Raw genomic sequence first — 12,578 nt, 5'->3', positions numbered from 1 at the left:
TGCACCAGCCGGAGTTCGTATAATTTAACATTTTCATGTAGGCAGCCAGCGGACATACAAAAGAGAAATAAAGTGTGCAAGGAACAAAATTGATTGCATCTACGGTGCCAGTACATCGTGAGACGCACTGCGCTTGACGCCACTGAACTGATTAGTCATATCGGCACTAATCGTTGCAGTTTTATTGTAAGAGAACTTTTGCACTGCCTTGAAACAAATTCCTGGCCAAGCTCTTGCACCATCACCTCGCTCTACATCGAAGATGCAAAGAGATGCACGATGTGATCATCAGTGTAAGTACGACATCGCAGGTGAAAACGAGAACTAAAATAACACACTGAATTTTCGGTGCGCAGTGTGCGAGAAAATGCTGGAAACACAATTTTACAGAATAATTTCTAAATGGTGCTTAATGCCATCCCCACATTCATTACAAATTCTGGAATCACAATTGCCAAATTTTTCTTCCACCATGTGGCTAATTTCCAATCCCCATTTGCAATCCCTCACCCTGTAATACATAGTAAAATTCACAAACGGAGATGTAGAGCTTAGTACAAATGAATCTATATTTAGATTCACTATCTAAAATACGTCTCTAAATTACGAGCTGGTTTCTTTCCTTTTCATTCAAACAAAATTATCGCACAGGTGGTAGCATCTACTCCCTGTGGACGTCGTTACAACTTTGAACCGAATTTTCTGTGTGAAATAAAGTATTCCATGAAATACCGGTTGCCCAGTTTTGCGCACTGCACTGACCGCAGGAGACTAAGTACACGTTTTTTTTAGAAACAAAAATATGCATTTAATCAGTTCCGGTTCGCATGCATCTAACATGGAAGGCGGAACTCTTACCTGGAAACCACACGAAAGCACGCAGAACCATGTGTCTAGAACAACAAGTATTACTGCTTAGATTTTGATGTCAACGATTTTCAGAAAAGATCTCATAGAAGTGTGCATAGGCGTCCTGGGAACTCGCTCTATTATCGTCCTTCAAAGCGCCCCACCATGTTAATAGAACTGTGAACTAACTGGGAATCTGTGAACTACCGGTAAGCAATACTGTAGTGTTCTGTCATCATAGACATTTTAAAGCAGATCTATTGGGTGGTAGTTGCTATTCCATCGTGTTCTCGGCATAAGCCTGAAAACTTTTTATCCCGTACAAATCGTCTCACGGAGATTTTGAGCTGAGGCGTCCAAGAGACATTTAAATAGCAGTAACGAGTAATCACTGGCACCGCACGTACGGTAGCACTCGTCCTCCTAGTACGAGTGGATATCAGGTCAATGTTTTCCTTCTGAAAGACCTGACAACACTTTTCTGGGAATATACGAAGATTTCGGGAAGCGAAATAAATTTAGATGTCCAGTAACGCTTTCTGAAGACGTCACTGGGTGATGTAGAGCGATAGTAACGCGCTCCAGATACAGATGTCTGCATAAATCGTCCGGTAGCACAGACCCAACGTCCGACGGTTGCAACCTCAATCCATCGGCTGCCACTTCCACACTTAAAAGGGACGCAGTAGGCCGGCGTCGGTGATCCAAGCGAAATCTCCGGCAGCACGAACGCAGTGCCGGACGGCTGCCGCCTCCGCTTCCACCCTTCGCCACTGCGTGAAGCACTGGACCGCTTCGAGTGTGCATAAAAGTTTTCAGCTCAATCAAACATTTTTCGATACACTTGTAGAGCTTCCATGATGGCCAAGACCGCTAAACCCTAGAAGAACGGCATGGTGACCGCCAGTCAAAAGTAGCCCTTGCTGTCAAGGAAATCGGCTGTCGGGATGCGTCTAGCACAAAGATCCTCTTCAAGTGGGGAAACGAAGTGGATGACCTTATCAGACGCAGACCTGTCTTGGCGAAACCCGTTCATCTCTTGAGGCTACTTATTTCGGGCTTCGAGGAGCCATGCGATGCCGTTGTACATCATCCGCGAGGAAGATATTGATGTTCGGGGCCCATTTGCGTGCGTATTAAAAACTTCTATAACAGTGAACAAGCAGTAAAAATGACAAAAGTATATCGATCTAAGGGGGACGTAATGTGGAGCTCAGTTAAGTTCAGTTTTATTCCTTAAATTCCCCCATTCAAGGGCGTTTTAAATAAAGGATGGAATTACAGTGATTCGGCTGCAAGCTTTTTCGCGAGGGCCTGCATTATTTCAGTTAATGTAAACGAGTCAGAAATTCACAATTTATTAACAGCACTGTACCAAAATGGAGATGACACAGCGTTTGCATTACATTACGAAAATAGTCATGCCATATGTAGCAATGTGCACTCTAGTATTACCAATATTATGAACTTATTTGAGAAAAACGTCGTATCTCTCAGCGAATTACATATGAGCCTACAGCGATTCCACAATCGCCACAAAAATCGCATGTTCCAAGGCCAAGAATCTGCACAACGTAGCATGTACAAACTACATGTGCCTATCTATTCTATACAGAACCTGTGAAAACTATTTGGGTTTTCGATTTCATTGTGTGCTACCTCAAAATAAGCAAGCTGACACTATGACTCGAAATCTGAAAGCTACTTAGCCCACGTGTACCCCATTACAATATGCACACCCGCTGTTTTAAGAAACCTACGCTTTTTATCACTTGGTGAAAATGCATATTTTATGGAGAAACGTTGCTGAACTCTGTTTTATTTATTCACACACACACACACACACACACACACACACACACACACACACACACACACACACACACACACACACACGCGCGCGCGCGCGCGCGCGCGCGCGCACGCACGCACGCACGCACGCACGCACGCACACACACGCACGCACGCGCGCGCACACGCACACACACACACACACACTGCAGCTCCACAGCGGCTATTGCAGGAGTTGGGATATAGAATACATGGTCAGCAGTTGCGTATATAAGTTGATTGATGCACGCACACACAATAAAAGTGCATGAAAGATGAAATAAAAAATGTACACAGCATAGGTGCTAGTGCCATTGACTGACAGCTTAAAATTGCGGACATGCAAGGGAACGAATATCGACGGGTACGAAGTTTCTAGGTTTCGATGATACTTGCGAAGAGGCTGTATTTATGTGTCAGTACGTGCGTAACATGCTAGCTGATAATGGTGAGTAAAAATTAACATGGGTGCTCACTGCCAAGGAGCGCGGCGAGTTAATGAGCATGTAGGTATCCTGGTTAGGCTGGCATCACCGTACGGCAGTAATGTGACGTGGGAATTGAGGAGAGATCGAAGAAGGCCCTCAAGAACACCCAAAGTTCACCTTTTCACGCGCTACTGCTGCACAGCATGCGCCCAAGGCCACGCAGCTCAAGTGTCTCCCAGCGTGAGAAGTGATCGAAAAGCACCATGAGGAGCAGCGCCACCATGAGGTGCGCGGCGTGCCATTCGATGTATCGAACTACCCAGAAATTGGCGTTTGACAGAATAGACGACTTTATTACACGTCTTTACAGGGTTTTCAATGCCATTTTTTTGTGTTTGATGTATGAAATGACACGAGATATCCGGCTCGCCTATATAAGCATATCTTCCCAACAATGGCTGTGAACACTACAGATGCCTGCGATTTCTAGCGCCACGGAGGAAGACTGCAACAAACAGAGGCAAGCATGCAATAATTGGGTATTTTCTTCCTCTCGCTGCTTTTATTTATTTATTTATTTATTTATTACAATGCGTACAAATCACCCGATGGGTATTTCTGTACGGGGGTACAAACATAAAGAGTGCTTAAAAGAACTGTTGCACATACAAACACAGTCAATGTAGCAAGGAAGCACTGAAGCAAGAAACACCTGATATGTACTTATACAGAAACATATGGAAACGTGTAAAAATTTGAAAAAATGTAAAAATGTCAAAATTTACAGCAGTATAGGAGTTCCGTATGTAAAAATGCATGCAAAAATGTAGATAAAACATTGGACAAACGATCTAGGGGAAACATTCCGTTGTCTCGCTGTTCTTTGCGCAGATGGCAACACCTGTGATGCAGCGGTACCTCTTGCTAGAATAAAACAGCTTATGGTATTTGTTATGGTCGCACTTCAAGTTCTCTCCTGATATCGCGTGCAGGCACCGTAGAAGGCTCTTCGGAGTTTTCGGCTGGTTTTCGTCTTGTGCGTGTCCAGTCATACACAATGAACATCCCGAGTATAACAGCGACGGTGGTATTCAAAGCAGCCAGCATTCGATAGAAGCCGTCGTAGGAGCCCATAGTGTCCCGAAAGTACCCTGAAAAATACAAAACAAACAGAAATACTGGAACTGGAGAACACCATGGCTGTGAAGGACGCCATAGCGGTGGGCTGCGGTTAATTCAAACCACGTTGCGTTCTTTCACGTGCACTGAATTGTAAAGTACACGGGCCTCTAGAATTCCGCCTCCAACGGAAACGCGACTACCGGATGCCGAAGTCTGGATTTTTTGGCCGCACTACAGGGTGTTGGTGAACTAACTTCGGGAGTCCAGTGTGTATCTGTATTTATACAAAAAGCTTCATGCCTGGAAGCACACTGCCTAAACAATAAAAAAAGACCACCGCGCTCGGGATCAAGCCCGCCTTCTTCGGAGCAGCAGCCGAGCACCATGACCTCTGAGCTACAGGAAAGCTTTATATTAAATATGCTTTTGGAAATAATGGATCATAAGGCATACTGACACCATTAGCTGTTATGCCAAAACGGAATTATTTGCTTCGCTGCATTATTCATAATGAACTACTGTGGGTCGTAAAAAGAAGGAGACCTTCACTATATGTTAGCCATGCTGAAATTGGTGCTAGGTATTGTTAGCAAGGCATCTTAGACCAAATGCGCGGAGCGTTGATTTGAAAATTTGTATTTATAATAAGTAGTCGCTTCAAAATTTACAGACTGTTTCAAGACTAAACGCGCACTATGCGAAAGCTGCTTGGTATAGGGGGTCGGCCATTATGCAGACGAACAGGATTTATAATTATTTTCATAATGCATGACGTAATACATCATCCAAACTTGGTATTGAAAACGCAGGACTGTCGTATGCCATCTCTGGGTCAAAGTTCAGCGGAATAAGCGAGTGATTTGACCTAAAAAATATTTTACTATGTGCATTTAGAATTGCAACAGTCGATACAAACTCATAACGGCGTTGTCAAAGAAGCAATTTTAAGCTGAGGACAATCTCATTGGCATGCTGTACCAAGAATATACCTGCTTGAAGCAAACAAGACGTAGGAGAAACTATAGCAAACAAAAACTTCGGAATAGTTACCCAGACAATTAATTTCATTGAATCAAATACACGCTAATTTCTGTATTATCATTTTCTAGTGTACACAGTTGAGCTGAAAGAACAATGCTGAAGGCTTCCGAGAGAATAATAAAGGACTGAACTCGTCGGGTAGGATAGCAACAAGTGTGTGGGACAGTCGATGAATGTAATAATGCTGGTCGTTGTCGGCCGCGTTCAGTTTAATTACAGCAGCTAACTTTCAAGATGTAACTAATCTCGAACATTGTGGAAATATTTTCTCACAGAGAAAGTTCAGGGCAAGCCTGGATCATTCTCGCATAATATTCTCAGAGTCTTTTCTTGAAGCACCCGTTTTATTGGCAGGAAAGATCTGTCGCTTGAGTTAGAAAGCAAATCTATGCAGTTCCTGCCTTTCAGAACCTGTGCAAATTTGGGCGCCTTTCTCTACACCAAAACACTTGGCAGCACCGGTAATACTTTATGATCTCCAGAGCGTTCTTGACAGCTTCGTGGCAGTCGGTTTTCTTTCTGAATTTTCGCATTGTTCTGTAGAGCAATGAAACAAGGGCAAAGGAGGTTAGACTCTGTTGGTGGAAGGGTGAAAACTACCCTAAAAATTTTGAGTCTTTCAGCTGGAACCACCATATGGCGTTTCCCAGAATTTGTTGCTTGTCACTAAAGTAATTTCCCTGTTGATAAAGCGACACGAAAATATCCTTAAAGTTTGCATATTTTGAGATGAATAGCCTATCGTAACAAATAAAGGACATCTGGTCGACTAGCTGCGGAGTACCCAAAGTAGTGTCTAAAAATGGGCAGTTTATCGGTATCATTATCTTTCTCTCTGGCTGCTGAAAACAAATCTCCTCAGTGTTGTGTAGAGCTGTACTGGACAATCGGTCAATGATACCAGCTAAAAATCTACTGTATGGTCAAATAGTACGTAATATCAAATGCGAGAAAGCCGCGTTTTCAAGACTCTTTCAAGTATATCTATGAGCGCAGGTTGCGAGCCTACAAGCCACAGCAAAAAAAAAATTGTGGTGCAGGGTAAGGAGAACCAGCGTTAGAAATATTTCCAGAGCGTCAGTACTTGCTAAAAAAGCCAACGGTCAGAAAATGCACGTATGCAATAACTTCCTCCTTGAACTCTAACAACTGGGCGCGAAGAAATTGTAAGAAGGCCCTGAAGAAAATTGTTTCCAAAGTTAATACCCAGAATCGCTCTGGAAGATGTGCGCATTGTTCCAGTTGACGGACAGTAGTAGATGCTGAGCGAAAGCGCTGAAACTTCAAGTACCACAATGTCACAACAGAGCAAAAAGCAAATCCTCAGGCATGAAGGTTTGATGCAGCACCAGAGAAATATTCTGCGGATTTGCAGTGCACTGCGTAAATGGAACAGCAAAGGGACGTCACCCTGAGTGAGTGGCTTCTATTCGACGGGATTTTCCTTTTAGTACTCTAGCACTAACACTCCACTGACCGATTTTGCTGCAGTCTGTCAAAATCTGATGTTTAACGGCGCGGGTTGCTCAGGAATTGCCACATGGGTCGCACAAGTCCTACCTGCGCTAGCACTAAGGCCTGACTCACTGACATCAGCAATCTTTTTCTGTTGCCTTCGTGACTTTGAAAACCGAGCGTCCGAACAAAACCGAAACCGAATTGAAAGCCGAAGTGCTGCACTTAATTCGCATTTTGCTTAAGTGCTCTAAATCATCCGTAGTCTCTTTAAACGAATTTTAGCTCGGAAACTTCTGCTTATTAGAGAAGAAATTCTTCGAGAGTTATCAGGGAATTCAGAGAGTTATAAAACATTTCGAGTTTTTTTAACTGAAGGTATTTTCGACTAACTATATCTACCTCGGCCAAGTAAAGCCACAACCCGGGCTACAAGCGTGGAAAGTGAAAAGAACGAAGCAGTCTGCGCACTGTGGAAAGCGTTTCCTTGCGGCCGCCTTTAACGTTCTGAAAACCTGCAGGCACAGTTAATGACCGAAGATTTCCTGCGCCGCCTCTTTTAAAGCGGGGATAGAAGCTTTCCTCTCTTTCAATTGCGTTTCTGTACCAGAATTCATTCTCAAATACTCCTGCTTGCTTCCTAAATATCTCCATTTTGTGAGCGCAAAGGGTCACGAAGAAAACTTGCCGCATGTTCTTGCAAAACATATGAACACAGAGCAAAATCTGAAAATTTTCTATAAGGTATTGATAAAAGAAATATATGTCTCTTCTATTTAGCATGCTTTGTGAGCATAATAAAACTGAAACGATGGACCAATGCCTGATTTTATCCTATGACAGGTATTTTCTTCCGAAGCGCGCCAATAATAATCACTTACATACTTATAAAACATTTCCAAGTACCTGTTGGGCAAGTCTGGTTCTTAGGAAGATTCTTATATATATATATATATATATATATATATATATATATATATATATATATATATATATATATATATATATATATATATATATAAGAACCTTCCTAAAAACCAGAACCAGATTTGCCCAACAGGTACCTGGAAATGTTTTATAAGTATGTATCTATATATATATATATATATATATATATATATAGTAGTTGCAGCAGGTCTTGTCGTTGAATGGGCCAGGAATACTTGTAGAAGAAGGGGTCACAACATTGCAATTATCTTCATTTCATACCGACAGTTTAATACCGACATTTAATACCGACGTTAAAGAACCCAAGGTGGTCGAAATTTCCGGAGCTCTCCACTATGGCGTCTCTCATAGCCTTAGTCGCTTTGGGACGTTAAACCCCATAAACCAACCAACCAAACCGAGGAAAACCAACAAAAGAACGTGAAATTTACTTTTTTAAATACAGCTTTAACTAAAAAGGTTGGTATTCTTGAAATGCAAGGCATAGATAGCTGGCTGTTGAGCACGACTTACACGCAGTCAAAGTTGAAAATTAAGTAGGGAAGCCAAGGGCATAATAAGACGATGGTGTGGTAGGATGAGCAGCTAACTTTTGCGATTCGATTTGCTGGTCCGCTTGCTTACACGCTTCCTCAGAACGAGAAGCACCACCTAGTCGCCGTCTACTAGCTGAGCACTGTTTGTTCACTGTCGTGATTAGCTTAGAGCAGTTAGTTGGTGTAATATGCTTACGAACTGCACTTAGGACAGTGCGAAGAAACCGTACATGGTTATCACGAAAATTTATCATGTATGGGTACCGCGACCATTCAGCGGCAGTTCAATTACTGCCATCAAAACGTAGACCGCGTGACGCCATGCCATTAAGGTCAACTCAATGCAAGAACCCAAAGAAAATTTGTCGGCCTCGTTCTATGAAGAAAACTTTCAGTTGCATTCTTGTTTTCTGGATGTCTCACTTAGCTTACTCTACGTTCTTTAATGAAAAAAGGAATACCTTCTAGAAGGACACGTTGCTGCCATTTGCACGTTAATTACTGACAAATAAACTGCTGATGCTAAAAAACACAGAGATACTGTAAGTAAATTTCGACCATAAAGGATTGCCACATTAATTTACCGAACGAAGTAAGTAATTATTTCGTTGAAAATAATATTGGCCGAAAAAAGCAAAACTTGCATTCTGAAATAAGCACCGGAAAAATTTCGCCTAATATTCGAAAAATAATACCCGAAAAATCCTACATGTAGTTTTGTAGTATTATTAATATGAAAGTTTCACCCGTTACCGTGGTTCAGTGGATTTGGCGTTCGGGTGCTGATCCTAAGAATGCCCGTTCGATCCCGACGGGGGTGGCCGTATTTCAACGGAGACAAATTACAAAAACGTCTATGTACATCGCGGTATCAGTGCCTGTTAATGACGCTCAGGCGAACCAAATTCATTCGGAGCTCTCCATTAGATTTTTCCTTATAGCTCATTTGTCGCCTTGGGATTTATAGAAGAGAAACAAAACGAGAAGGCAAACTTTTTTTCACCGCTTTTTCTTGCTTAACTGAGTTAAAAAGAACTGTGCAGTTGATGCCTAAGAGATGTGGTCTTATTTAAACAGCAAATGGATGTAGCTGGGGTTATTTTTACATGCCTTCTTGTGCTCATAGTAGCGCGGCATTTGCAGAGCATCATATTTAGCAGTATCTGTGGATTCAGGAGTTGAAATGTAAACTTAATTTTGTGAGTTTTACCTGCTGTCACTCTTAAAATATTCCTGAAAGCATTTCAGTGGTAAAGCCTATACTGTGCTTAGTCTGAGCCGCTGGGTCGCCGTGATGCACATAGCGGGTTCGCAGCGTCGATGCTTCGTTGTTCGATAAATTACTGCCGTCAGTGTAAAACATTGGTGGCAGTGAGGACGCCTCTCGCCACTAACGTTCAAAAAAGGCTTTTCGAGGAAGAAATGTGGCTTTTGCGTCAAAATAATGCTAGTTATTACGCAGTTCAGTGTATACAATCATATTTGCTAGCGCTTAGTGAACACACGTTAGAAGAACACGAATACACAGGACACACGCTAGTCTTCAACTGCCGTTTGTGCTAAAATCAACCAATATAAGATATCTAAAAAATGCTGAACTCACACACGCGCAGTAGCAACGCCACGCCTCAGGAACATCATTTCTTTTTTTGACAGATTAACAGACGGGGTGCTGACGCATTTCGAGCCTTCATTATCAATGCACATAGATTCAAAAATTTCACGTTCCGCTTGTGTTATCATTGTACCTAGAATGATTGTTTCTGGAAAGATTGGTGTGCAAGGTACAGGGTCAGGGTCGCCAGGGTGCCGTTCGATAAAACAGCGTTTGCAGTGCGCAGCGAGATTACCCCCCGACGATATGTATTCCGTTGCCAAGCGACCCTGACCCTGTACCTTGCACACCAATCTTTCGAGAAACAATCATTCTGGGTACAATGATAACACAAGCGGAACGTAAAATTTTTGAAGCTATGTGCATTGATAATGAAGGCTCGAAATGCGTCAGCACCCCGTCTGTTAATCTGTCAAAAAAAGAAATGATGTTCCTAAGGCGTGGCGTTGCTACTGCACGTGTGTGAGTTCAGCCTTTTTGAGATATCTGATATTGATTGATTTTGGAATAAACGGCCGTTGAAGACAGACGTCTGTCCTGTGTATTTGTGTTCTTGTCTCGTGTGTTCACTAAGTGCTGGCAAATATGATTCCAAACGCTTTCCAACTAACCCAAGTTTCCGCCTTAATGAGTGTATACACGTAAACTTCGTTAACTCCTAGGCATCTTAACGAGCTTGTAATACTTAATTTTTAGGTTTTACTCCTACGCGCCTCGCTCTGCTTAGAGACTTGCTGCTCACCGTTAGTTACAGCCACACAACTTTACAAAATTTCTAAACGTAGTGTAGCGCGGCGCTGTACCTAAAGAGACCTTGACTACCTCACGCGCCTTCGTCACGCGCGCTAAAACGTTTGTCGTTATGCGTCATTTCGGGGCGCGCATGCAAAGTGAAGTTCTTTGTCCCGGCCACACTGTCGTGCTCACCGATGCTCGCTTCTCCACCGCAGAGGGGTACATTAAGCGGAAATATAAAAGCTCTTAATGTGTTTGCGTTCCGTAAGGTGAGTTTTTGTTGTGTTGCGTGTTGTAGGCCTCAGCCTGCTGATATGTGGTGAACTCACAAATAGGCTAAAATTACTTGATATCCTTCATAAAAGCAAGCGAGAGCCTTATTTGTGAGGATGAGGCGAATTAAAAAAGAAATGAAAATTGGGTTCGATTCAATGAGATAAGCAGTGCAAGAGTCACATTTTTGCGGACTCCTCAACCGCGCTTTAAAAGAAAGAGGTGAGGAGGCAGTACGAGAAGGAAGAAGGTGAGTGGCGCCGTAGTGGAGTGCTCCGGAAGAATTTCGACCACCTGCAGACGTGTAATGTGAACTGACATACAGCAAACGGGCGTCTCTAGCGCTTCGCCTCCACAGAAACGAGGCCGCCGCGTCCTGGGTTGAACCGGCTGCCTTGGGCTCAGCACCCGAGCTATCTATTCCCTGAGACACCGCGGGTGCTGGACATATGATGAAGAACGTAGTAAGGTACTGAAAAGTGATTTTCAATCCAGCCGTCAGCCCAGAACGGTTTCGATAGGTGGACGCATTCTAAACATACCAAATTTTTAGTTTTTTAAATTCATATTCTTCCGAGAAACGCAGGTAGAATGTGCACTCTGTGGGCTGTGCGCAGGGAGGCACAAAAGTTGAAGAACTATGCTGTTCGGCGTCAATCTAAAAATAGTTGTTGGGCAAAATCAATCCCCCCCCCCCCATAAAGTTGCCAAGTAGCGCACTCAGACCTTCGCTAACTATCGCTGCGAAATATGAGTATAATGCTGCTGTTACAGGTAAGCGTTATTGCTAGTTTGGCGTTAGTGAATGCACAAAAGCCATTAAAGCCGTATCTTCTTAGACGACATTTCTGAAAAAGATCAGGAAATATCTACGTTCCTTTGATATGGGCGGATGGGTGAGCTTTACTTCCCCACGACGAATTTAGCATCAATCGGTCGTGTCCACTGAGCCTAGTAACGATGCATGCGGTGCAACGCGTGTCACACAGGGCAGGAGCATTAAAACAATCCCCAAAGAATAATTACGCACTGTGTAGTAATGTTTTTTCGTAGTCCGTTCTCATGCGCGTCTAGTCTGCGACTGCTACCGCAGCTGAACCCAGCTAGCACGTTGCCAAAAGCTTTGTATTTTTCGTTTTGCTGCGCTATCAGTAGTGGTGTCATTCCTCAAAAGCTCTGCGTCCGAGGTGTGAGAAGCCTTATATTGGACCCCGCGGCTGGGTGAGCCGATAGTCTTCTCTTGGGGCTACTTCAAACCTTCCAATTGATAACCACAACTTATCCGTCGCGTGTTAAATTCATGATCTCTCGCGCTGTGGTTTGGATATCGTCGACTTCACCAACTTTTATCTACGTGCCTATCATTCCGAAAAAAGTCCGCGGCAGGTTCGGTTGGTTTGTTGGGGCTTATCGTCCCAAAGCAACTCAGGCTATGAGGGACGCCGTAGTGAAAAGCTCCGGAAATTTCGACCACCTCAGGTTCCTTAATGTACGCTGACATCGCACAGTACACGGGCCCCTAGAAGTTCGCCTTCATCGAAATTCGGCCGCCACGGGCGGGATCGAACCCGCGTCTTTCGGGTCAGCAGCTGAGCGCCGTAAGCACTGAGACACCGCGGCGGGGCCCGGGGTATGTAAGCACTTCAAGTAAAGACATCAGCCACTGAAGGGCTCTTAACAAAGTAGGAAACTGAAACCAAGGCAATAACAGCGTCTCCGACAAAAGAGCCAAGCACCTCGGGCATT

General features: G+C 43.5%; 1 protein-coding gene across 1 annotated transcript in view; it reads right to left on the bottom strand.

The window, feature by feature from the left end:
* Positions 1-4,058: 4,058 nt before the first annotated feature.
* The window catches only part of LOC149361781 (putative monocarboxylate transporter 5), a 64,827-nt gene continuing 56,307 nt past the window's right edge, over positions 4,059-12,578 (bottom strand). Inside the window, exon 5 of the mRNA XM_089568152.1 lies at positions 4,059-4,258. Coding sequence (XP_089424278.1) covers positions 4,059-4,258 — 200 coding nt within the window. The remainder of the gene's footprint in view (positions 4,259-12,578) is intronic.

The sequence above is a fragment of the Amblyomma mixtum genome, chromosome 2, assembly GCF_055824585.1.
Source record: "Amblyomma mixtum isolate Tamu chromosome 2, ASM5582458v1, whole genome shotgun sequence".
Taxonomy (NCBI): domain Eukaryota; kingdom Metazoa; phylum Arthropoda; class Arachnida; order Ixodida; family Ixodidae; genus Amblyomma; species Amblyomma mixtum.
This window is presented reverse-complemented; position numbering and strand designations above follow the sequence as displayed.